This window comes from Aotus nancymaae, unplaced genomic scaffold, assembly GCF_030222135.1.
Source record: "Aotus nancymaae isolate 86718 unplaced genomic scaffold, 86718_ANA_hifiasm-v0.15.2.pri h1tg000022l_1, whole genome shotgun sequence".
Classification (NCBI taxonomy): Eukaryota; Metazoa; Chordata; class Mammalia; order Primates; family Aotidae; genus Aotus; species Aotus nancymaae.
Window position 1 is genome coordinate 48,574,946 of NW_026988435.1, and position 26,061 is coordinate 48,601,006.

A 26,061-nucleotide genomic window follows, 5' to 3' on the forward strand; every position below is an offset into this window, starting at 1 on the left:
CCTCTTCTTTTTAATTTTATTAATTAATTTATTTTTTCTGACGGAGTCTCACTCTGTTGCCCAGGCTGGAGTGCAGTGGGGTGATCTCGGGTCCATGCAACCTCTGCCTCCCAGGTTCAAGTGATTCTCCTGCCTTAGCCTCCTGAGTAACTGGGATTACAGGCACATGCTGCCACGCCCAGCTAATTTTTTGTACTTTTAGTAGAGATAGGATTTTACCATATTGCACAAGCTGGTCTTGAACTCCTGACCTCAGGTGATCTGTCCACCTCAGCCTTCCAAAGTGCTGGGATTACAGGCGTGAGCCACTGTGCCCAGCCAATTTTATTATTATTATTTTTGAAAAGGTCTTGCTCTGTTGTCCAGGCTGGAATGCAGTGTCACGATCTTGGCTTACTGCAACCTTGACCTCCCAAGCTCAAATGATCCTCCCACCTCAGCCCCCCAAGTAGTTGGGACTACAGGTGCACACCACCACACCCAGCTAATTTTTGTGGAGACCAGGTTTTGCTGTGTTGCCAGGCTGGTCTCCAACTCCTGTGGTCAAGTGATCTGCCCACCTAGACCTCCCAAAGTGCTAGAATCATAAGCATGAGCCACCTGCCCACCTCAGCCTCCCAAAGTGCTGGGATTATAGGCATAAGCCACCACACCCAGCCTTAAGCCTTTGCTTTTTACTAAGAATGTAAGAGATGACATCAACTGAGAAGTAGAAATGTACTTATTGAAAATTTCATAACTTCTTATGACAAAGCTTAATTTAAAAAAAGAACTAGGCTGGGCGCGATGGCTCACGCCTGTAATCTCAGCACATTGGGAAGCCAAGGCAGGCAGATCACCTGAGGTCAGAAGTTTGAAACCAACCTGACCAACATGGTGAAGCCCCATCTATACTAAAAATATAAAAATTAGCCAAGTGTGATGGCAGGTCCCTGTAATCCCAGCTACTCAGGAGGCTGAGGCAGGAGAATTGCTTGAACCTGGGAGCCGGAGGTTGCAGTGAGCCAAGACTGTACCATTGCACTCCAGCCAGGGCATGAGAGCAAAACTCCATCTCAAAAAAACAAACAAAAAACTTCCCTTTAATTTACAAATCCAATTTATATTTAATGAAAAAGGTGGCATTAATCCAAAAACAACTGCTTCTGTGTGTTACTTAACATTACTTGTAATTGTCTTGTTTGGCTTATCTTCTTTTTATTTACTTTGGTTTTATGCATCTATAATTATTCTGACATTTTCCAAATGTGTGGATTGCTGCTTATAACTTACAATTAACTCAAAATAATATCCCACTGCCACCTAACATACTCCAGAGCTGTCTACTTTCATATACCAGTCTTTTCAAGAAAAACAATCTTGGCCAGGTACAGTGGCTCATGCCTGTAATCCCAGCACTTTAGGAAGACGAGGCGTGTGGATCAGGAGTTCAAGACCAGCCTGGCCAACACGGTGAAACCCCATCTCTACTAAAAATACAAAAATTAGCCACGCATGGTAGCAGGAACGTGTAGTCCCAGCTACTTGGGAGGCTAAGGCAGGAGAATCACTTGAACCTGGGAGGCGGAGGTTGTAGTAAGCCAAGATTATGCCATTGCACTCTAGCCTGGGCAACAGAGCAAGACTCTTAATTAAAAAAAAAAAAAAAAGAAAGAAAGAAGAAAAGATCTCATCCAAAACCACTTATAGACACTGATTCTAGAAATTGGACACATTCATTCATTCTTCCAACACATATTTATCAAGCCTCCTCCAAACGCTAGGCATCATCCTAGGTACAAGGAATATTGCACTGAAACAAAACAGGCCCTGCCCTAAGCAATTTATCCTTTAGTGAGGGGAGACAGACAAGGAACACATAACAAGAGAAACGGTCTGAGGAAGAGAAAGACAAAGCCGGGCCATGGAAACAGGAAGGTCGGGGATGGGCAAGGAGGGCCTAACAGAAGCAGACATTTGAGCAGAGATCTGAAGTGCGTATGACATCAGCCATGGGGATGCTGGGGAGAATGGAGGGGCTGGATAATCACAGACAAAAGGAACAGCAAACTCAAAGGCCCAACTGTGAGCTGCTCGCCATGTTCAAGGATGGAGCAGAGGTCAGAGAGGAAATGTGGGACAGATCACTCCGGGCCTGGCCACCCTTGTAAAATCTGCCTTTGATTCCAGTAAAAGAAGGAAACCACCGAGAGGCTGTGAGCAAGCAAGTGACCCAACCTCCATCTTAACTCACCTGAAAGGCACCCACCAGGTCTACCAAGACTAAACGACAGCCTACTATAATAATCCAGAAGGAAGATGATAGCGGCTTGAGCCAAGTGGTAGCCATGGAAGCCGTAACAACTGGTCCAATTGTGAATACATTTTTAATAGAGCCAACAGGATATGTGAGTGGGATGATGTGAGAGGATGATTCCAAGCCACCTGATCTAGGCAGCTGGAAGGATGGAGCCGCCATCAACAGAGACGACCAGCAAAGGAAGGGGTTGGTTAGTAGAAAGTCAGGAACTGGATTTGGGATATGTTAACTTTGCAGTGGCTACCAGACATCCAGCAGATGCCTAATGAAGATTTCAAAGAAGCAGTAGGATGTTCAAGTCTGGAGTTCACAGGTTTGAGATACAAATTTGGAGCTGTCAGACTATTGATGTTATTTAAAAATCCATGGACCTGGATGAAATCTCTGAGGAATAGGTACAGATGATGCAGAGGAGAAGTTGAGAGAATGAATCCAGGGGGCAGCTGCGGGATAAGGAGGAACCAGCAGGGTAGGAGGGGACATGCAGACATCCTAGGAGCAAGGAGGGGAGGAGCAAGTATGGGATGCTGCCAGGGACTGGAGTTCACGGTCATGTTCAGCCCTGAGCTGGCTGCAGGAGGCTGGGAAAGAAGGCTGAGGAAGTGAGTGTCACAAGCGTTTCTGAGTTTTACTATTATGAGGGCAGAAACATGGAGTGGTGGCTAAAGAGGGAAATGGGCCCAAGATAGGGAGAAATGTGGCATGTTTCATGCCTGTGTGTTGCTGATGGTACCATTAGGATGGGGAGGGGTGGTAACACAAGAGGGATCCCATGGAATGAATGTCCTTGGGAGAGCAGGAGATGAGATCCCAGCCCAGGGAAGGACTGACTTTGACTAAGAGCTGGATGGTTCCCTTCTAGCAACAAGAGGGGTTAGGAAGGGGGTACAGGGAGGGTGCTGGATGTGGCTGGGAGGGAAGGGAAGGCAGAGGATAAGCTGTGGAAGGTCCCTCATTCCTGGTTCTACTTCTCAGTAAAATGGTAAACATGGCCATCGGATGAAAGCAAAGGTATGCATGGGAGGGAGGGATGTGGGCAATGCAGAGAAGGGGCAGCCCAGCTGCTGCCTAGTCACAGCATGGGACGAGCCACCCAAGGGCAGGGTGCCTGTGGCCAGCCATACTGTTCAGCACTCACCATCTTCTGAGTAGACTCAGCCACATGAATTTCCCACAAAAACTTAACACTGACTTTCAATAATAAATAATAAATGAAATTCACTTCAATATAAAACAGTTAAAAACATACTACCTATTGTACTGCTTCTGTCTTCAAAGAGCTTTTAAACAGTCACACCACTACAACTGCTGCTAATAACCCACCGGCCCTTCTCCATCCTGGTTGTCTTGTATCATCAATCAAGCAATAGCCAGTCTCCCCTCCCAGCATAAAGTGGACTAAACAAGACACATGAATTCGAAGGAAATGGACTTCACCTCTTGTTCTCCTCTTTCTCCAGCAGCAGACTGCTCGACAAACACTGCGTCAGGCGCTCCTCAGCAGAAGCTCCTCGCATCAGATCCTCTGTGCTGGGAATCCTCCCCTCTCGACCACACTCTGTGCTCCTCTTCCAATTACCGTCCGTGTGAAGCAATGGTATGGGAAAATTGTTTGCAGAAGCATGAAAAGTCTTTATTCCCAAACTGTAAGTACATGATTTGAAACGCTTATGGTCAAGAGAAAATATCTCTACAGCATCACGTAAAGCATATAGATAAACTGCACATGTGCGTTAACATGTAAGAACAGGTGCCTTAGACACGTGCCCTCCTGGGACAGCTCATGCTGGCCTGGCCTGCTTCCAAGCTTCCCCCAAGTCAGGGAGTAGGGCAAAGAGGGAAGGCAGCCCCTGCACCGTGGTGACCCTCATGCACAGAGGCATCGAGACTGCCTGTTCCTCTTGGAAGCTTCTGCTCTCACGAGGCAGCTTTTGGAGCTTCTCTGCTTCATGTTTTCCTTCCCACCCCAGGGTTCCAGATTCTGTTTTTCCCTAATATTGGCAAGGTCCTTATTTTTTATATTTAGCTTTGGAAGTAATGTTTACAAATGATGAGAGAAGGCATCTAACATTGTTCTCTAAACATATGCCAGTGTTTGTCCTTTCCGCACTAATTTCACTTTTGTCACTTATGGTTCTGTTTCTTGACTCCTTATTCTGATCCATTCATCTATTCTGGCTTCCCCACGTGGTTTTAAGTACTGGAGCTTTTTCTATGTTTTGATACCAGGCTGAGCAAACCTTGTTAGGCTTATTTAAAACTTTCTTAGTAATTGTTGAGTATTTTCTTACCCTGAGGAATTTTAGAACTTATCAACACCAGAACTGACACCTTCACAGCATCGTATCCTCCTGTAAACAACCTAATCTGAACCTCAATGGCTCAGGTTTCCTTTGCACATGCAGGCCCTGAGAAACTCGTATGTTGTGAATGAGGCTTTTTTTTTCTTTTTTTTACATGTTGTGGGTCTGTCTATCTGATCAACTTGCTGAATTCAGAATGGTTCTATGGGCTTGACTGCCGATTATCTTGGACTGACAACCGTAGTGTCTGGAAATGACAGTTTCTCCTTCCTTTCGGTGTTTGTGCTTGTAGCCCACATCCCTGTGCTGGTCAGAATTTCCAAGACAATAGTGAATAGCAGCCAGGACAACAGGCTGGTTCTGACTCCAGTGTTCCTAATGGTCTACCAAGAAGCATGATCCCACCCACCCCCCACCTTTTGGTAGTTTTATGTTAGGTAGCCTTATCAGGTTAGGACCTTTTTTTTTTTTACTCAAGCTAAAGAAATGACCCAAAATAAAGCAATTTTATTGGGAATGGGTATAAGTTTTAAGAAATGTATTTCAACACCTGCTACAATGGCCACTTATTTTTGTATTCTGGCAACAGATTACATTAATAGATTTTCACTGTTACTGTTTTTCCTGAGAGAAAGCATACTTGTGAACTTTTTAGGTACTGTGCTTTAGAACCAGATTTGGAAGTGAGATGAAATGTCAGCTGTATTCTCCTGGTTAGGTTGATTTCAGGGTCAGGTTTGCCTGATAAATGAAGTGAAATGCGTCTAACTTTGCTCTAGAAGAGTTTCTACTGCATGGGAATGACCTGTTCCTTGAGGGTTTGTCACAATCTGCTCACAATGGACTGGATTTGGCATGTAGGATGTTAATTTCTGTGTACTTTGGAAGAAAAATACAGTTTAGCAAGCAACAGAAACATACTGAACATGAATCTCACCGTCCGTCTCCCAGCTGTAGCTCCTTCTGTGTCTGCAATCTGGCTTGTTCCCATGACAAAGGAACATCATATTTTTTCAAATGGTTTTTAAAAAAATATACACATATCTGACCATCTTCACTCAGCGCCTCTGAGAAAACAATACAAAAACAGATAAAGAGATAAGTCTGGGCAACACAGCAAGCCCCTGTCTCAAAAAACAAAAAGGAAACCAGGTAAAAATAATATATAAAGAGCAGCAGGTGGCCATTTGGCATGTGCTTAAATTCACTGATTTAAGGGCAAGTCCTTCAATTAATTATTATGTGACTTCCATACTTTAATTAAATAGGCTCCCAGTGTCCATGCGTCACTCAAAGTCCAGACAGGCTGATATCCAGACTGGCAGGGCCGGTAAGAACTACTCAAAAGCCACAGAATCCTCTCTAAGAGCCAGCCTAGGAAGCCTGTTTCAGGGAGGTGAGTTCAGGCTCTACTGGAACCTTCTTAGCTTGTTTTCAATGTTTCTAAGTCACTGACTTGAAGGAGGAAGGCCTAAGGAAAAGAAGGGTAGGGACTCGAGAGAAAAGAAATATCAAGTAAACATCGTCCTTTGCAGAGACTGTACCAGAAAGTCTTGTGAGGCGCTGATCGCACTGCACCGAGGTCTAACTACCTGATGTAACAGGAAGCCGGGGGGGTGTCCAGTCTCTCAGCTTGTGGTTGATACACAAGGCGATGAGATCATCCCATGGGATGTCCATGACGGAGGGGCCTGCCCCACGGACTGCGGAGGGGCTCGTGCTCTTCCACCTATGGTAGGTTCTGCAGAGCAGGTTCTCCACCTGGGACTGGAGGACAGGCTGCGTCTGGCACGAGCTGGGGATCTGAGAGGCGTAGTGCACAACCATGGAGCACACGGGGAGCCAGGGGGCTGGGGAGAAAGTGCCTCATTAGTTACAGGTTTGGCCAAAGTACAGGTGAAAATGTGTATGAAAATATTTTTAACTCTATTTTCTTAGGAGAAGGCAACTGTGAAGTTGAGAAGTCTGCTTTCTAAACACAGCGGAACCACAGTTGTTGAGGGCAAGAGCAGCTTGCTCCCAGGGTTTAGGTGAGGGATGCAGACAGTCCCCCTAAACAGTGTTGATAGCAAAGGCACACCATACCCAGAAACTCTGCTTGTGCCTAGGAATCTGTATTTTAACAGGCACCCAGGTAAGTCTGGTATACGTTGTCTTGGCTTATTTTGGTGAACCCCAACCTAGTCAGAACACTAAGGGCTTGTGGTGAGTGGTTCGCTTCCCTTTGGGTTCCTTCAGTGAGCATGGGTTAGAGGTACTACAGACCACACCCCACAGTTTAGAAGGGCACCTGAGGCCCAAATGGGAGGAGTGTCTATGCTAATGCCACGACTTCCACCACATAAGCAGCTCATTCCCTGCTCACAGTGTCTGCATGGGAAGGAGCAGCCCCATGCCACACTGGGCTTGAGCCAGCCAGATGGCCTATAGGATCTGTGTCAAAGCAGCTCAGAGACCTCAGCCAGGAACAGGGGCACAGCCAGAGCCACAGAACAAGACTTCTTTGACAAAGAAGTAACATTAAATCGGCACTGAGTGCCATGGCTGTGGCTTGGGGATAGGGCTACATGGTCCCCATGCTCTTTGCCCCTGACTCGTCTGTTTTGAAAACAGGGACCATGTGAGGCAGGCAGGACAGGATCAGGGTTGGTGTTCCTCCCAGTACCACCTGCCACTTTCCTCCTGAGGAGAGTGAACTCCCATGGACTGCTGTGTCGGTCAGGAAAGGGCAACAGCCCCCACTTCACAAAACCCAGCTTGTTCTGACCTGTGAACCCAAAGGAAGGTGCAGGCAAGCACACCGTGGGGACACCCCATGTGCCCAGTGAAGGTGGATGCGCACCCTCACACTGGTGCCCAACACCTGCCGGGTGGTCACTACGGTGAGAAGGAAGCCTGAGGCTCGGCTGCAGCCACTCCCCGCTCCTCCCAGCACAAGCACTTACCCTCCAGGGGCGGAAGGTCCATCTGCGGAAGCTGGAACCCGAGCACAGCCTGCTTCAGCCAGGCCAGGTGCTCTGGGGCATTCCAGTGCAGGTGAGGAAGCAGCCGACTGCCCCCCGCCTCAGCAAACTCAGTGACAGGCCAGGACAGGTCACACAGCTGTTCAGAGGACACCACGGAAGCCAGGAACTGCAGCACACTGTTAAACAGCTCAATGATGGCACCAGGCTCCTGCGAAGGAAGGCCACCCAGACGCCTCTCTCTTCTGTCATGGAAAAAGCGGCCACTAAACTCACGGCCAACCCCATCTTCGACGTACTGAATGAGAGTCTGGCAGCAAAGGTCAAGGGAATGGGGGCAGTGGGAAACCAGCCACTGCACGGCTTGCAAAACCTGAGAGCAAAGACATTCAGAAAAGACTTGGTTGAACAATTCACACTGTTTTTCAAAAACAGCTTTCTGAAACAGCTTGATCCCCTAAGGCTGCCCACAGCAGGTAACACCAGAGTACCGGGCTCCCAACTGTGGTAAGAAGGGGAACAGAAGTGTCCTCTGCAGTTGAGTTTAGCCTTCTAGGGCTCCGGAGACATGTCCAGCAGAGGAACTAATGAGGGGCCCCCAGATCCCATTTGGCCTGAGGAGGAATGTGATCTGCATGCTCACCCCCCGGAAGGGCCCAGGCCCTCAGGAAACCAGCCCTGAACAACCCCTTCACCATGCACAGAAATGGAAGCCACGTCTTCTGACTTTTGGAAGGACTAACAGCTTCACTATGTGCCAAGATGCCGTCACACCATATATTTATCTTACTTCCTGCAGTTATTTTAATTCTTGGCACTTCCTTCTCTAAATTGTTAGCAAAGCCTCCCGCTGCCTTTCTTTTTTTCTTTTGAGAAGGGGGTCTCCCTGTGCTGCCCAAGCTAGTCTCCAGCTCTTGGGCTCAAGCAGTCCTCTTGCTTCAACCTCCCAAGCAGCTGAGATTACAGGTTTGAGGAGACACCATGCCCAGCTTCAGACTTCCTTTTCAAAGGAAACATCAAATAACATTATTTCTTAATATATTCAGAGGACAATCACCCTAGAAAAATAATTTCTATATCTGACCTTCAAATATAAGATATGTTCATATTTTAAATTCATAGAAATAAAAACACTAAAAAATTTTACATGAACAATTTAATTTGCAGATAGCAGGACTGGGCAAATTTCATCTTTTGATTTCTGCTTATGTTTTTGGAAAGTTCTATAAACCACACACCTGCTGCCAGGTGCAGTAGCATACCACAGTAGTCCCATATACTTGGGAGGCTGAAGTGGGACGACTGCGTGAGCCCAGTAGTTTGAAGCTGCAGGGAGCTATCATGCCACACTGGGTGACAGAATAAAACTCTGTCTTAGCTGGGCGCGGTGGCTCACGCCTATAATCCCAGCACTTTGGGAGGCCGAGGCGGGTGGATCATGAGGTCAAGAGATCGAGACCATCCTGGTCAACATGGTGAAACCCCGTCTCTACTAAAAAATACAAAAATTAGCCGGGCATGGTGGCGCGTGCCTGTAATCCCAGCTACTCGGGAGGCTGAGGCAGGAGAATTGCCTGAACCCAGGAGGCGGAGGTTGCGGTGAGCCAAGATCGCGCCATTGCACTCCAGTCTGGGTAACAACAGCGAAACTCCGTCTCAAAAAAATAAATAAATAAATAAAAAAATAATTAAAACTCTGTCTTAAGAAAAACACAAATGCTAATATACGCTCAATTCCAGATACAGCAAAAGGGAAAAAAATCAAAATACCTTGACAGACCGTTAAAAATGGTGAAGGCTTACCTTAGTTGAACCCTGTAGATCATTAGTGGACTCAGGGATCTCCGTAACAGTGTAATCTGAAATCAGCTTGGCTGAAACCAAGTCCTGCAGCATCAGACCTTTAAGAGAAAGAGATGAAGGTCACACACATTCTGCTCTCAGCACACCTGCTGACACAACTCACTGTGCTGACCACCCCAGTCCTGCAGTGGACAGTCCTATAAGGGTCGCTGTCTCAGTGATTCCTGACCCCACACTACTGGACCATCCTCAGACCAAGCATCCACCCCTTTATTAAACAATGCTGGTTCATAAACAAGACTTCCTTCACAAACCTTCCTCTACTTCCTTCTCAATGGCATCCCCTCCTGAGCTGGGCACAAGAACCACCAGCGGAAGTGCAGGCTGGAAGGGCTTGGACTGCAGGAGCTGCTTGAGCTGCAGCAAGGCCGACAGCCAGTACACGTCCTCCTCTGCCACGTCCTCACTCCTCACTTTGGGGGGAAGCAGCAGCATGAGCCCACTGGCTCCCAGGAGGTCCTTCTGCGTCTCCACGGCATCAATGGCGCCATCACTGAGGGTGCCATGGGTCACCTGCAAGCGCATCAAGATCATCAGGATAGACGCACCACAGGACACATCAGCAGTGACGCATCTGCCCCAGAGCAAGTGCAGCCAAAGCTCTCCATGCGCTAAATACTGACTGCACTCCAGACAGGCTTCCAAGGGCACAGCTGGGCATACCCTACAGTTGTCTTACTTCCTGCAGTTATTTTCATTCCTGGCACCTCTTTCCCTAAATCCAATTGTTAGCAAAGACCCCTCCAACGTTTTTTTTTTTTTTTTTTTTTTGGAGAAGGGGGTCTTTTTATGTTGCCCAGGCTGGTCCTGAACTCCTAGGCTCAAGCAGTCCTCCTGCTTCAGCCTCCTGAGTAGCTGAGATTACAGGTTTGAGGGGCCACCAAGCCCAGCTTCAGACTTCCTTTTTAAAAGAAGTATCAAATAACATTCTTTCTTCATATATCCAGAGGACAATCGCCCTAGAAAAATAATTTCTATATCTGACCTTCAGATAGAAAACGTATTCATATTTTTTTCTTTTTTTTTTGAGACGGAGTCTCACTCTGTCGCCTAGGCTGGATTACAGTGGCACAATCTCAGCTCACTGAAACCTCTGCCTCCTGGGTTCAAGCAATTCTGCCTCAAACTCCTGAGTAGCTGGGACTACAGGCGCCCACAGCCATGCCCAACTAATTTTTGTATTTTTAATGGAGATGGGGTTTCACCATGTTGGCCAGGCTGGTCTTGAACACCTGACCTCAAGTGATCAGCCCTCCTTGGCCTACCAAAGTGCTGGGATTACAGGCGTGAGCCACTGCGCCTGCCCATGTTCATATTTTAAATTCGTAGAAACAAAAACAATGGAATTAATGCAACAGAATTAGTGTAAGAAATGGCCAGTTCAACAGGTAATTTAGTCTCCAGCTAGAATTGTGTTTTGACTATATTACTAAAATTTTAATTAACCTTAAACAGGTATGAAAACAGTTAAAACTAGACACAGTGGCTCATGCCTGTCATCCCAGCACATAAGGAGGCCGAGGCAGAACTGTGTGAGGCCAGGAGTTCAAGACCAGCCTGGGCAACATAGCAAGACCCCATCTCTACAAAAATAAACAAAACTTTAAGCCCATAATAACATAAAGAGGGAAGGCAAGCCAGCAGCAGATGAGGGATTCTGATACATTTCTAGAAAGCAGCAAGCAGATGGGTCCAATCTCTGGGTCAGGGAAGCAGAGGAAGCCACACCTAAAGGCTGCAGCTGTGGGTGTGGAGGGAGCCAGGTTGACTGAGCCTGCAAAAGCCCTGTATATCCAGGCCCTGCAGACACCAGGAGCCAAAGGTGAAGTTCAGAGCCTGGCCCTATAGGCACCCACCACTGCAGGCAACCTTATGCACAACCAGTCCCCCGGGCCCCTGAACAGGAGTCCTGAGAGGATCCAGACACAGGGGCGTGATCAGGCACAGTGGAAGGGACTCGGTGTCAAACCACTCCCGACCCTACCCTGAGAATACCAGCAGCTCTCCAGGAAGCAGAAGGCACAAGTTCTTTCCAGAAAGCCTGAACAGCCTAGGGACCAGACACGCAGATCCAGACATCTGGGAGTCCCTCCAAAAAGGCTGGCTTTCCATTTAACTACCTCCCACCCCACCCCAAACACAGAACTTCCTCGCCAGCCTTGTAGGGCCTCACTCAGTTATAGACAGACAGCCTTGGGTAAGGCATCTGAGGAGAGCCTCCAACATAAAAGAGATAAACTAGAATAACAGAAGAGGGCGGGGAAAAAAAAAGGAACCAGATAATGCATGAACTGAAGAAAACTTAGACCCCCAAAACCCTAAAAAGATAAGATGATGCATCCAAAAAATAAGATGCTATGAAAAAGTCAACGTAAGAAGAGGAAATAATATATATGGAAGAAAAAAATCAGTAGAACTACTGGAAAATAAAGTCAAGGAAATCTTCCAGAACATAGTAGGAAAAGATAAGATTGAAAATAGGATAGAAAGGATAAGAAACTCAAAGGATCAAATGGTGAGGTCTAACATCTATCTAACAGAGGCTCAAGAGAGAAAAGAAAACAGAGATTGGGCACGGTGGCTCACGCCTGTAATCCCAGCACTCTGGGAGGCCGAGGCAGGCGGATCACGAGGTCAGGAGATCAAGACCACCCTGGGCAACATGGTGAAACCCTGTCTCTACTAAAAATACAAAAATTAGCCGGGCATGGTAGCGTGAATCTGTAGTCCCAGTTATTCGGGAAGCTGAGGCAGGAGAATCGCTTGAACTCAGCAGGCAGAGGTTGCAGTGATCCAAAATTGCGCCATTGCACTCCAGCCTAGGCAACAAGAGTGAGACTCCATCTCAAAAAAATAAATAAAGTGTGAGTGTCATAAAAACATGACTGCTAAGCCCTGCACAGAGAAGGAAGTCCAGTGCCAGGCATGACAAAGTGAAGTTTTAGGATGCCATGAACAGAGAAAAAAGGCTTCTGGAGAGAAACAATACCAGGGCACACAGAAAGGAACAGGAACAGTCTCAGACTCCACCTCAACAGCAACAGTGGACGCTAGGTGACAGTGGAGCAAAACTGAAAGGAAATAATTTTCTTCTTTTTTTGAGACAGGGTCTCCCTCTGTAATCAAGGCTGCAGTGCAGCGGTGCGATCACGGCTCACTGTAGCCTCGAACTCCCGGGTTCAAGCAGTCTTCCCACCTCAGCTTCCCAAGCTCCAAGAACTACAGGAACAGATAATTTTGGGGTTTTTTTGTTGTTTTTTGTTTTTTGAGACAGAGTCTTGCTCTGTTGCCCAGGCTGGAGTGCAATGGCCCGATCTCAGCTCACTGCAACCTCCGCCTCCCGAGTTCAAGCAATTCTCCTGCCTCAGCCTCCTGAGTAGCTGGGATTACAAGCACGCACCACTACGCCCAGCTAATTTTTGTATTTTTAGTAGACGGGGTTTCACCATGTTGGTCAGGCTGGTCTCAAACTCCTGACCTCGTGTGATCCACCCACCTCAGCCTCCCAGAGTGCTGTGATTACTGGCGTGGGCCACCGTGCCAGGCGAATTTTTGTATTTTTTATACAGGGTTTCACCACATTGCCCAAGATGGTCTCAAACTCCTGTACTCAAAACAATCCGCTTACCTTGGCTTCCCAGAGTGCTGGGATTACAGGTGTAACCCACTATGTACGGCCAGGGAAGTCATTTCCTACCTATAATTTTACAAACGTAGCTAAACTACGAAGCAAATACAAGAATAAAATAAATCTTTTTTTCTTTCCCCCAGCCTAAGTTATTTTGTCAATAAAATCATTTTTGCTGGGTGCAGTGGCTCATGCCTGTAACCCCAGCACTTCGGGAGGCCAAGGTGGACGGATCACGAGGTCAGGAGATCGAGACCATTCTGGCTAACACGATGAAACCCCATCTCTACTAAAAATACAAAAAATTAGCCGGGCGTGGTGGCACACACCTATAGTCCCAGCTACTCAGAAGGCTGAAGCAGGAGAATCGCTTGAATCCAGAAGGCAGAAGTTGCAGCAAGCCAAGATCGCACCACTGCACTCGAGCCTGGGCGACAGAGCAAGACTCTGTCTTGAAAAAAAATAAATAATAATAAATCATTTTTATAAGGGAAAGGACTCAGAAAATTCCCCTCCCATGACATGTACCATCCAACAAGGGGCTGAACCAAGAAAAAATACCACAGCTGCTGCTAATGGCAACACTGAGCAAGCACCTGGCCTGTGCCAGGCATTGTCCTATGCAGTCTGCGTGTGCAGACTCACTCCGTCCTCAAGAGCCAGATGAGCATCTCCAGCACACAGCACCTGCGCAGGCTTGGGCAATTTCTTTTGGCTTTGCTGAGTAAAACAGGACAGTAAGTAACTATCCATACATAGGTGGCAGAGACGTTAGGGAACTTGCCCAAGGTCACAGAGCTTCCAGGTGGAGGAGCAGGGACATGTGCTTGCAATGATGGCATGACGGCACATGCTGCCTGGATGGAGACCAGCCCACAGATGAGGGTTCCAGGACACAGGGAATATGGATGGATCGGAATATGGAAGTGAGAACATTTGGAAAACTACCGAGATATACACAGCAACCCCCCCACCCCGCCCTGTAAAAATCAAAGCGATAAAGAGAACTATGTTAAGTGAGACAATAAGGCAACTCCAGTTCTTGCAGGAAAAAAATAATTGTGGTCGTAGAAAGAACACTACTGGTTCTGAGGCGAATAGAGTCACAGAGCCCATTCGCTGGAGTGGGCTCACAAAGTGACAATGTAGCCATCCTGGGAAGACGTGGAAGGCTGAGTGGGATGACGGCACAGGAGGCCACTCTGCACCTAGTGTGGTATGCAGCAGCCACGAGGCCCCCGACTCCACCTGGTGTCCGTGCCCACGTGTGATCTCCTGCCATGTGAGCTGGGCCTGGCCACTGCTAATGGACAGAAGCCAACAAAAGCAACAGGATGTCACTTCTAAGTGTAGGTTATAAAGGCACTCAGACTTCCAGCTTGGCTCACCTCTTGCTCACTCTGATGAAAGCCAGCTGCCATGCTGTCAGCTGGGGAGAGGCCCACGTGGCAGGAAGTGAGGAAGTCTCTGGCCACAGCCTGCAAGGAAGTGACGCCACCTGGATTCCTGACCCACAGAAATCTGATAACAGATGTCATTTTAAGCTGCTATGTTAGAGGTAATTTGTTATTTAGGAATAGGTAACTAATACATTTATATTAATGGGAAGTCAGCAGAGAACACTGAAATGGATAAACTGAGAAACAGCTGTTAAGTGTGTGATCTGGAAACATGAGAAAAATGAGGCCCTGAAGAAAGGAGTTGAGAGGAGAGAGGAGCTACTGTGTCTCATTTTAAATCACGTGGCGTTATTTGACTTGTTTTTAAGTACATGGAAGCGTTACTTTCATTAAAAATGAAAATGAAGGTAACAGGAACAGTAAACTAATTTCCAGATGAAATATGACTTTGTAATCACAGGAAAGGGAAGAATGTGCACCAAGAAGTTACTGTCACCTCAGAACAGCAAAAGCATGGATGGCTCTTATCATCTTTACATTTCTTTTACATTTCCTCATTTTTTTAAAGTTTTGTATACGGATTACATTTAGGAAACTCAATATATAGTATTAAAATAGAAAAATTAAAGAAGCAGGCTGGGTGCAGTGCCCACTGCTAAATTTGGCTGGCTTAAAAAAATAATTTTTAGGCCGGGCGCGGTGGCTCAAGCCTGTAATCCCAGCACTTTGGGAGGCCGAGGCGGGTGGATCACGAGGTCAAGAGATCGAGACCATCCTGGTCGACATGGTGAAACCCCGTCTCTACTAATACAAAAAATTAGCTGGGCACGGTGGCGCGTGCCTGTAATCCCAGCTACTCAGGAGGCTGAGGCAGGAGAATTGCCTGAACCCAGGAGGCGGAGGTTGCGGTGAGCCGAGATCGCGCCATTGCACTCCAGCCTGGGTATCAAGAGCGAAACTCCGTCTCAAAAAAAAAAAAATAATAATAATAATAATAATAATAATTTTTAAAAAACACTAGAAATGACAGACATAATACTTGCTTCTGAGCCTCCCATAGTCTTTCAAAACCACGTTAGGGAATAAATAGTATTTGCATGATTCTAGTGATATCCTGGAGTAAGTGAAAGTAATGAAAACATAGAAGTAAACACAAAGCAATTATAATTCACCTTTATACACACGTTTACAGAGATCATCTGATCCCCTTTGCCGCTAATAGAGTTGAAAAGCGAAAGCGTCTGAATCCCACCAGCATCGCTGCACGTGTCATCCACTGAGCCATCATCTCCCATGAACTTGACTTTCAACCAATTTGCCAGAATTCTATAGATTAAAAAAAAAAAAGAAAAACACTTAAGAATCCAATTCTAACTGTGAATTATAAAGACTTCCAGGAAAAGAAAAAAGTATCACACAGATGTAGGTCCAAAGTTACCAAATCTTACTATGAAGTTGACCTGCACAAAAGAGGCTGTCATTTAAAAATGGAGCAATGATCTTTACCTGTTCATAGGGTCTTACCGTCACCCAGGGTAGAGTGCGGTGGTACAAACTCGGCTCACTGTAGCAAGCAAACCTCCTGCCTCAGCCTCCTCAGTAGCCAGGACTACAGGCACGGGCCACCATCCTCTGCTAAGTTTTGTTAGTACAACACAGATGTTGCTCACGCTGGCTTCAAACTCCTAGGCTCGAGCAATCCCTCCACAGCCTGCCCAGTTGCTGAGATTACAGCTGTGAGCCACTGCACCTGGCTTCTACTTGTTCTTAATTGAGCAGGAGGGAGCACTCATAGAACCGGCTCATTCTAATGTGACTTAAGATTCTGAGGCATTAAGATTTTTAGCAACAGAAAACATCCCTAGAGTTTGAAATACATATTTTTTATGGATCAAATTTCTCACATCTGAGACCTTAAGAATTCCTAAGTGATATATGAACTTAGCAGATCACAAGACAGCTATTTTAAGAAATGAATCCTCAGCTGGGCATGGTGGCTCACACCTGTAATCCCAGCACTTTGGAAGGCGAAGGCAGGTGGATTGCTTGAGCCAGGAGTTCAAGACCAGCCTGGGCAACATGGCAAAACCGTCTTTACAAAAAAAAAAAAAAAAAAAATTACAAAACCTAGCCTGGCATGGTGGTGCGTGCCTATAGTCTGTTCCTCAGGAAGACCACTTGCGCCCAGGAGGTCAGGTTGCAGGGAGCCAAGATCGAATCACTGCACTCCAGCCTAGGGGATAGAATGGGACCTTGTCTCAAAATTAAAAAAAAAAGGAAAAATGAATTGCCATTTAAATATTTTGAAAATGCCACAACACTCTTCTTTGTTCAGCTGTACTATGAGATGAACATCATGACTTTCTCTTTCTTTTTCCTTACTGCATGTGTTCCAAGCTTGCCTGGGATTTCTTTTTAAGTGAAAAAGTATTTTGGAATTAGATAATGGTGTTTAAAAAGAAATGTGTTCAGAGAACTTCGAACCCTCATACATCACTGGTAGGAATGTTAAAGATGCAGCCACCATGGAGAGGTCTGGCAATTCCTCAAAGACTTAAACATATAGTTACCATACAATTAGCAATCCTTCTCCTAGCTATATAACCAAGAGAATTATAAATCACATGTCCACACAAATACTTACACCTGAGTATTCATAGCAGTCTTTTCACAGTAGCCAAAAAGTAGAAACCACCCAAATGCCTATCAACCGATAAATGGATAAATAAGGTATACTCACATAATGGAGTATTATTCAGCCACAGAAAAGAATGAAGCACTAACATATGCTTCAACGTGGAAAAGTCTAGAAAACATCCCATAGGGGAAAGGTACGATTCACAAAAGGCTACATATTATATGATTCAATTTATACAAGACGTCTAGAATAGGCAAAAATTTATGGAAACAAAGCAGATCAGTGGTTTCAGGCTGGGTATGGTGGCTCACATCTGTAATCCCAGCACTTTGGGAGGCCGAGGCAGGCAGATCACCTCAGGTGAGGAGTTCAAGACCAGCCTGGCCAATACGGTGAAACCCCATCTCTACTAAAAATACAAAAATTAGGCTGGGTGCTGTGCACCTGTAATCCCAGCTACTCGGGAGGCTGAGTCAAGAAAATTGCTTAAATCCGAGAAATAGAGGTTACAGTGAGCCGAGATCACACCACTGTACTCCAGCCTGGGCAACAGGGCAAGACTCCATCTCAAAAAAAAAAAAAAAGAATACGGGCTTTCTTTTTGAGTGAAATTTAACAGTGATGGTGGCAAAACCCTGTGGATATATCTAAAAATCACTGAAATGTACACTTCAAATGGGTGAAGTTTATGGTATGTGAATAACATTTCAATAAAGCTATCTTAAAAAGAAACTGTAAGCCGGTCGTCATGGTTCACGCCTGTAATCCCAAAACCTTGGGAAACCAAAGCACGTGGATTGCTTGAGCCCAGGAATTCAAGACCAGCCTGGGCAACATGGTGAAAACCCCATCTTTCAAAAAAGAAAAACCATTAGCCAGGCATGGTTGCACACGCCTGTAGTTCCAGCTACTCAGGAGGCTAAAGTGAGAAGGTCATTTGAGCCCAGGAGGTCGAGGCTTCAGTGAGTCATTATCACACCAGTGCCCTCCAGCCTAGGTGACAACAGAGCAAGACCCTGTCTCAGAAGAAAGAAACTGTAGTTGCTTCAAAACTATGACTTCTTGGCCAGGAGTAACGGCTCACACCTGTAAGCTCAGCACTTTGGGAGGCTGAGGCGGGTGGATCACGAGGTTAGGATTTCGAGACCAACCTGACCAACATGGTAAAACCCCGTCTCTACTAAAAATACGAAAAAATTAGCCAGGCATGGTGGTGTGCACCTGTAATCCCAGCTACTCAAGAGACTAATGCAGGAGAATCGCTTGAACTCAGGAGGCGGAGGCTTCAGTGAGCCGAGCCACTGCACTCCAGCCTGGGTGACAAAGTGAGACTCCAGCTCAAAAACCAGGAAAAAAAAAAAAGACTTCTGGCCAGGTGCAGTGGCTCACTCCTCCTTTGGGAGGCCCAGGCGAGTGGACTACAAGGTCAGGAGATTGAGACCAGCCTGGCCAGCACGGTGAAACCCCATCTCTACTAAAATACCAAAAAAAAAAAAAAAAAATTAGCTGGGTGTGGTGACATGTACCTGTAATCCCAGCTGCTTGGGAGGCTGAGGCAGGAAAATCACTTGAACCCAGGAAGCAGAGGTTGCAACGAGCCAAGATTGTGCCATTGCACTCCAACCTGGCGACAGAGCGAGATTCTGTCTCAAAAAGACTTCTGTATTTTAGTTACAGGAAGTAAGACCGTGTCAATTTTTTTTATTTAAATGCCAAAAGTTTCTTCTGAATGGGAAAAAAATGAAACTATAGTAAACAAACTATAAACTATCTTACCGAAGAGTCTAAAGTAAAGCAGGTCTATCAATACCTTAAAACAGCTTTAAATACTGTTGCCAAGTGACGTGGTTCAGATTTGTGTGCCCACCCAAAATCTCATGTTGGACTGTCATCCCCAGTGTTGAAGGAGGGGCCTGGTGGGAGGTGCTGTATCGGGGGTGGATCTCCCCCTTCCTGTTCTCATGACAGTGAGTTCTCATGAGATCCAGTGGTTTAAAAGTGTGTAGCACCTCCCACTGTGCTCTCTCTTCCTCTTGCTCCGGCTATGTAGGCCATGCCCGCTTCCCCTTCGCCTTCCACCATGATTGTGGGTTTCCTGAGGCCTCCCCGGCCATGCTTCTTGTACAGCCTGTGGAACCATGAACCAATTAAACCTCTTTATAAATTACCAAGTCTCAGATAATTCTTTAAAGCAGTGTGAAAACGGACTAATACACCAAGTTTATGGAATAAAAATGGAAATAATCAAATCTAAAGTTTCAACTTAAAATCCTGAGCAAAACAGACTGTAAATCCAAGCATTAAAACATTAAACCTATGCTTCAGAGTTCCCATCAGACATAAAAGGAACACCCGGCCCTGGCCCACAGCTCTGCCCCCGTCCACTCCACCTCTTGGAAATCCCACAGGGGAAAACCTGACCTGCCAGGACTCCCTGGGGACTGCTCTTCTCCATCCGGCAACACCAGCACCAGCTTCCAAAACACACGCTCCTGCCTCCCAGGGAGGTGCTCGGCCACAAGGGACGGCAGGTCCAGAGACGCCCATGCCACATCACTGGAAGGAAAAGACCACCGTGGGTTAGCCAGTATGTGAGACCCTAGCAGGAGCAGCACACACATCCTATGAGCAGGAAGGGGCAGGGTGGGGAAAAATCAGGGTCAGAGGTTGAACTGCAAACTAGAAACCATGTCTGAAACTCAGCAAAGAGACCTCAGAGGCATGAATGGCTGTCAGTGTGATAGACTGGGAGACAGGGGGCGGCGGGGGGGAGGGTACCGGCGACACAGAAGGGTGGGGCATGACAGACCTCAGCAGCTGCTGGTAGAAGTGCTGAACCTTCATCTGGTGAGCCGTTTTATTTCTGAGCCGCCTTAACCTGCAAAGGAAGGCAGAATGACAGTGTCCCCACAGGAGCTTAGTGAAAAGTACTGACTGGCTAGTGAGTGTCCCCTGGGGAATACCCAGGAGATTGAAAAAAACTTTCTGCTAAAGAAATGGGTTACAGGCCAGGCATGGTGGCTCACGCCTGTAATCCCAGGACTTTGAGAGGCCAAGGTGGGCAGATCCCGAGGTCAGGAGATTGAGACCATCCTGGCTAACACGGTGAAACCCGGTCTCTACTACAAATACAAAAAATTAACTGGGTGTGGTGGCGCACACCTATAGTCCCAGCTACTCGGGAGGCTGAGGCAGAAGAATCGCTTGAACCCGGGAGGCGGAGGTTGCAGTGAGCCAGTATCGCAGCCACTGCACTCCAGCCTGGGCGACAGAGCAAGACCCCATTTCAAAAAAAAAAAAGAAAAAGAAAAAGGTTAAGAGGATTCCTTCATTCCACAAATATCAATTAAGTATCTGCTGTGTGCTGGTTGTGGGAGACTCAGCAATAAATCCTGCCCTTCAAGCATCTCTAAATGCCGGCCTGGCACGTGGGAGGTGTCGGCACTGTGGGCAAATGCCGCCAGGTGGGGCTGAGGTGGGGTGTATGCTGCAGTCTCACCAGGGTGGTCAGGTGACAGGTGAGCAACGACCTAAAGGAAACAGGGGCAGCAGCAGGACAGCCAGCGGCAGAGCACACGCCTGTGCTGGGCCACAGCTGGACCCAGCATGTTTGCGGAGAGCAGTGAGACAGCTGGGGAGGGGGCCGGGTCCACCGCTGGGTTCGCCGCCAAGACAGGCGACGCCACCTGGCTGAGCTGTCGGAGGACCCTCTGGCTGATGCTAACCTGGTGCAGGAGATGCCCAATTTCCCTGCGTGGCCCAGGTCCAGGAGACCCCTGGCCAGGTTCTCCTCAGCAATGGGGCACTCTGCGCTGGGCGCCAGCGCCCTCAGCCGGTCGCTCACGTCCACGCAGCAGGGCGCGGCAGGGAAAGCCCGCATCTGGCGCCTCAGTTTCTTCCGGGCTGCGACAGCTTCCCTCCACCTGGGGGACACAAGAACACATCATCACTGAGTGTTTTCAAGGTCTTCAAACCAATAAACAAACTGGAGTTAAAACGCAGGCATGTTGCTGACTTGGCCAACAATAAATAAATAAATAAATAAACAAACACAACTCGGGCATGGGGAAGGAATGACATCAAATGAGCGTGGTGAGCGACGAAACTACTGGATGTAAGAACTAACGCCGAATGCGCTTTGGAGGCCGACTTGGCAGAGAAAGCTGCCCAGGTGCCATGGCAAGAAACTGAAGGCACATCTGTCCCAGCATCATAAATGATTACTTAGACATAGCAGTGATATCAAACATAATTAACTACATAGTCAATCTTATTACATTATTATTCTCTATTATTAACTTTCCCTTTAGTATTACAGTGTAGGACCGTTTTTAGCCTTATACTATAGAAATAACAGGGTAGAACATAACTAGGAACTGAAGGGACATTGTGAGAAGTGATCAGGAGGCGAGAGCAAAAGCCTTGCGGTAGCGCCAGTGCCTGGGGAGGCGCCCGTTACTTAGCAGGCCGTGAGGGGCACTTTCCCTCTCACTGGGGAGTTCAGAGAAAACTCTGCTCTGCCGGCTCTTAAGGAAGGTCTGACACTAGCCAGCCTGCCCACGGACATCAGGGGCTTAAACCCTCTCCGTGGTGCTGTGCTCCGACGGTCACTGTCCTTGTCCACTTTCATGGTCCACTTTCCCACCCGATGCTCTCTTGTAAATTCTTAGAATAGAGGACTCCTAAAAGCGTTTGATCCCTCTGATAAGTGCATAGAAAGATACTGACCTATGTGCCTCCCCTCCTTGCAGCAGCTACCTGAGGGAGGGCCCTCTGTGCTGTACCCACGTGACCCGCTGAACTGCGCCCATGTGGCCCCCCATATTTTAAGAAAGTGATTTGCTTGACCCCTAGCAATCATGTCAGATAATTCACTCTCCAGCCCTGTCCCCCTGCCTTGTATACAATAAATGTCAGTGAGTCCAGGCATTCGGGGCCACTGCTGGACTCCACCCCCTGGTAGCAGTGGTCCCCTGGGCCCAGCTGAATTCTTATCTCTGTGTCCTTGTGTCTTTCTCTTCTACGATCTATCGTCACTGCACACAAGAGAATACCCACAAGACCCTGTGGGGCTGCACCCTGCAGACAGAGATCTAAGATACATGCGCCTGGCCGGGCTCGGTGGCTCACGCCTGTAATCCTAGCACTTTGGGAGGCCAAGGTGGGCAGAATGCCTGAGCTCAAGAGTCTGAGACCACCCGGGCAACACAGTGAAACACATCTCTACTAAAATACAAAAAATTAGACGGTTATGGTGGCAGGTGCCTGTGGTCCCAGCTACTCAGGAGGCTAAGGCAGGAGAATCACTTAAACCCGAGAGGTGGAGGTTGAAGTGAGCCGAGATCACGCCACACCACTGCACTCCAGCCTGGGCGACAGAAGGAGACTCTTGTCCAAAAAAAAAAGATATACATACATCCCTTGACCCACAGCCGCCACTGACAGGAATTTATCTCTAGATACACATGCCTGTGTGCAAGCGGGTGAAATGTCTGTACAAGGAGAGTCACTGTGACACTCTTTGCCAGAGCTAAAAGGAGAGCCACATCAAAGTCCATCAACCAAGGACGAGGAAGGTCATTACTGGTACATTCTCGCACTGACCTCAACACCACTGGCAATGCTGAGAGCTCAACATGCTGCTACAGCCAGTCCTCCACCTCTTATCAGATGCAGCACAGAAAGGCTCAGAGCAAAGCAGGGGTCAGGAGGCCACCTGTGCCGACAGCCACAGGAAAGGACAGAAAGTCTCTGGATAGATTCACAAGCAGCTGCTGTCTCGAACAATGGACAGAGGTCTGTTGTGGAAGGGAGACTCACTTCTCCCCATACTCCCTTCTATACTGTTAGAACTGTCGAGGACACTATTACTTATTTTAAATTTTACTGTGAAATAAATCACACAACACACGGAACACAGATATGCCCCGTTTAAAGATTAATAAATAACCAAGCACCTATGCACTTTCATCCAGTTGAGACGTTGTAACCGTGAGAGGCAGCCCTCCCATTCCCAAAAGTAACCACTATGCTGAGATTATGATCATTATTTTCCTCCTTTTCTTTAGGGTTATACCACTATATAAAAATCCAAACTAAGCGATCTGGTATGAATATACAGTATTTGTATATTCCCTATTAATTGCTTTTTTCCCACCACTCCTGTTTTGAGAATTCACATTTGCTGGTGCACAGAGCCATCATCTGATCTGGCCTGTTCACAGCCATCTCCCAGCATCCAGTGCCGTGGGCAAATGGCAGGCACCCTGTAAGTATCTGCTGAAATACAGAGCAGCCACCACACCCCAATCTAATTCCTGACTTTTCACCTTAGTTTATACTCTGTGTGTGTGTGTGTGTGTGTGTGTGTGTGTGTGTGTCGCACATAATCAAGTATTTCTGAAACCCAATATAATCCAATTAGAGTCCATTTTAGGTATTCATTGCTGTAACATTTTCCCTGATCCTTTCACCACTGAATAAAGGAATTGATGGCTCATACATTTTGAATCTGGTAAAAGACTCTTCCCTGTGTGTGGATTTTGCCTGTAGGGACACAGGACTCACCGCTGCAGATACTTGCAGAAGCACTGAAGCTCCTGGAGTGTCTCCTTTGCAGTCTGGAAGATTTCCTCCACGAGAAACAAGTCCATGAGATGGGCACAGACATCCTCACAGCAACGGGCCATGCGGACCCTCTGGTCTGTCTCTACTGCTTTCCTGAGAAACAGGGCGATCAGCATGGAAGACTGCACTCAGGGCCAACAGACACTGAAGGCTTGCTTTAAAAGTTCAAGAGCTGGCCAGGCATGGTGCTCACGCCTGTAATCCCAGCAGTTTGGGAGGCCTAGGCGGGCGGATGACCTGAGGTCGAGAGTTCCAGATCAGCCTGGCCAACATGGAGAAACCCCAGCTCTACTAAAAATACAAAATTAGCCAGGCGTGGTGGCATGGGCCTGTGGTCCCAGCTATTTGGGAGGCTGAGGCAGGAGAATCGCTTGAACCCGTGAGGCAGAGGTTGCAGTGAGCTGAGATCACACCACTGCACTCCAGCCTTGTGACAGAGTGAGGACTCTGTCTCAAGAAAAAAAAAAAAAGAAAGAAAGAAACCTTTATCTTAATAAAAGAGTCAGAACTTTTAATTAATTATTTTAGAGACAGAGTCTCACTACGCTGCCCAGGCTGCAGCACGGTGGCCATCTGCAGGTGAAATCACTGCACACTACCTGGACCTTCCGAGCTTGAGTGATCTTCACACCTCAGTCTCAGGAGCTGGGACTACAGATGCCTGGCTTAGAATTTGTGAATGACCATGTAGACAACCAACCAGAAAATCTTCTCATCAGCAATATCTGACACCTGCAACTGGAAGTGTGTCAAATATCTGATAAATGCCAGTGGCTACTAAGGATGGCTGACGCTGGTCATGTGGTGGTAACCCTCGTATAAAAGAGAATTTTTTGTAATAAAATTCTCTTTGTCGAATGTCTATCAAATACATTTGGTCACAAAATCAAAGCTTAAACAAGAAAGCACATTTCCAATAGCCCATCCTCAGTGGCTCGAGACACAGCCTCAGTCTCCTGGCACAGCAAGGCACCAGTGTCTCACTTACTTCAACTCATGAGAGCACGTTTCCCTCACCAACTCCATCATCACCCGTTCCATCAGCTCTGCAGCCAGGCCCTGGCTCAGCTCAGTTAACGCCAGCTCTCTCTCCCGTTTCAACCTACAAGGAAGAGAATACACAAGGGTAATGTTTCAGAATAAAAATAAGCGCTGCTTGGTCTACTCCCCAGCCGTGCAGACAGGGACGGAGCTGTGCTGCCTGAGCAAGGAGGCCACCCCGACTCCAGCTCCCGATACCACCTCCCTGCCCCTGCCTTTCCTGGCTGGGGAAGGCCACTGCTCACAGGTAGGTATGGCCTGGGGACCTCCACCCACTCCCTGGGCTCCAGTGTATGAGGGCACTGAGAGGGTCAGCAGGGGCTGAATGGCAGCACAGTGCACAAGAGCAAGGGCTTCCCGGCCAGGCTCCATTCTCTCCTGGTCCACACACATCTCCTGTCCTGCTGCATGGACACGACACACCAACCTTTCCTCTTCGGCCCGCTGCCTCTCCTGCTCTCTTCGCTCCCTTTCCTTAGTCACTTCTTCAGCTGCAATGTGCCTCAAAATGCCTGTGGTTGCAGCTGTTAACAAATCCTCCACAGCAGCATTAGAAACACTACACAGAGCAAAGGGAGTAGCATTCAAAATCAGAGTAAAAAAGCCACGTCAGTAAGTGTCTAATATTGACAAGGAAAAAAACACACAGCTTGAGTATCCCTAATCCAAAAATCTGAAATCCAAAATGCTCCAAAATCTGAAACTTTTTGAGCACAGCATGACATGCTTTTCAAAGGAAATGCTCATTGAATCATTTTAGAATTCAGATTTTTAGGTAGGAGATACTCAACCAGTAGATATAATACAAATATTCCAAAATCCAAAAGTATCTGTGATCTAAAACACTGTCGTCCCAGCGTTTTGGATACGGGATAGCAGCCTGTGCGTGTCTGGCTGTCAGCATACAAACTAAGCCCACTGTTAGAAACACACCATCTACCAAAACAGACTCGTGAAGAAACAGAAAAATCTCAGCAGTCCTGTAACTAGTAAGGAGACTTCCAAACAAAGCAAAGTGTAAGACCAGAAGGTTTCACTGGTAAATTCTATCGAACACTTAGGAAAAACTAACACCAATCTTTCTCAAACCCTTTCAAAAACTGAGGGGGAGGGAACATTTACTAACTCATTTTATGAGGCCAGCATTGCCCTAATACCAAAGACAGACCAGAGACACTAGAGGAAAGCTAGAGACTGGCCAGGCACGTGGCTCACGCCTATAATCCCAGCATTTTGGGAGGCTGAGGTGGGAGGACTGCTTGAACCCAGGAGTTTAAGACTAACCTGGGCAACACAGGG

The 26,061-nt window shown here is 47.2% G+C and overlaps 1 protein-coding gene across 3 annotated transcripts in view; it reads right to left on the bottom strand.

Annotated features, from left to right (window-relative positions):
- Positions 1-26,061, bottom strand: part of MCM3AP (minichromosome maintenance complex component 3 associated protein) — a 53,635-nt gene that overhangs the window by 2,236 nt on the left and 25,338 nt on the right. For all 3 annotated transcript variants that reach the window (XM_064380275.1, XM_064380274.1, XM_064380276.1), the window contains exons 15-27: positions 25,190-25,321; positions 24,710-24,823; positions 23,662-23,814; positions 20,820-21,017; positions 19,904-19,972; positions 19,516-19,650; positions 15,629-15,782; positions 9,683-9,941; positions 9,369-9,466; positions 7,548-7,938; positions 6,195-6,452; positions 5,540-5,669; positions 3,737-3,943 (exon numbers count right to left, since the gene is read on the bottom strand). In XM_064380275.1, the coding sequence (XP_064236345.1) occupies positions 3,737-3,943; positions 5,540-5,669; positions 6,195-6,452; positions 7,548-7,938; positions 9,369-9,466; positions 9,683-9,941; positions 15,629-15,782; positions 19,516-19,650; positions 19,904-19,972; positions 20,820-21,017; positions 23,662-23,814; positions 24,710-24,823; positions 25,190-25,321 (2,298 nt within the window). The remainder of the gene's footprint in view (positions 1-3,736; positions 3,944-5,539; positions 5,670-6,194; positions 6,453-7,547; positions 7,939-9,368; positions 9,467-9,682; positions 9,942-15,628; positions 15,783-19,515; positions 19,651-19,903; positions 19,973-20,819; positions 21,018-23,661; positions 23,815-24,709; positions 24,824-25,189; positions 25,322-26,061) is intronic.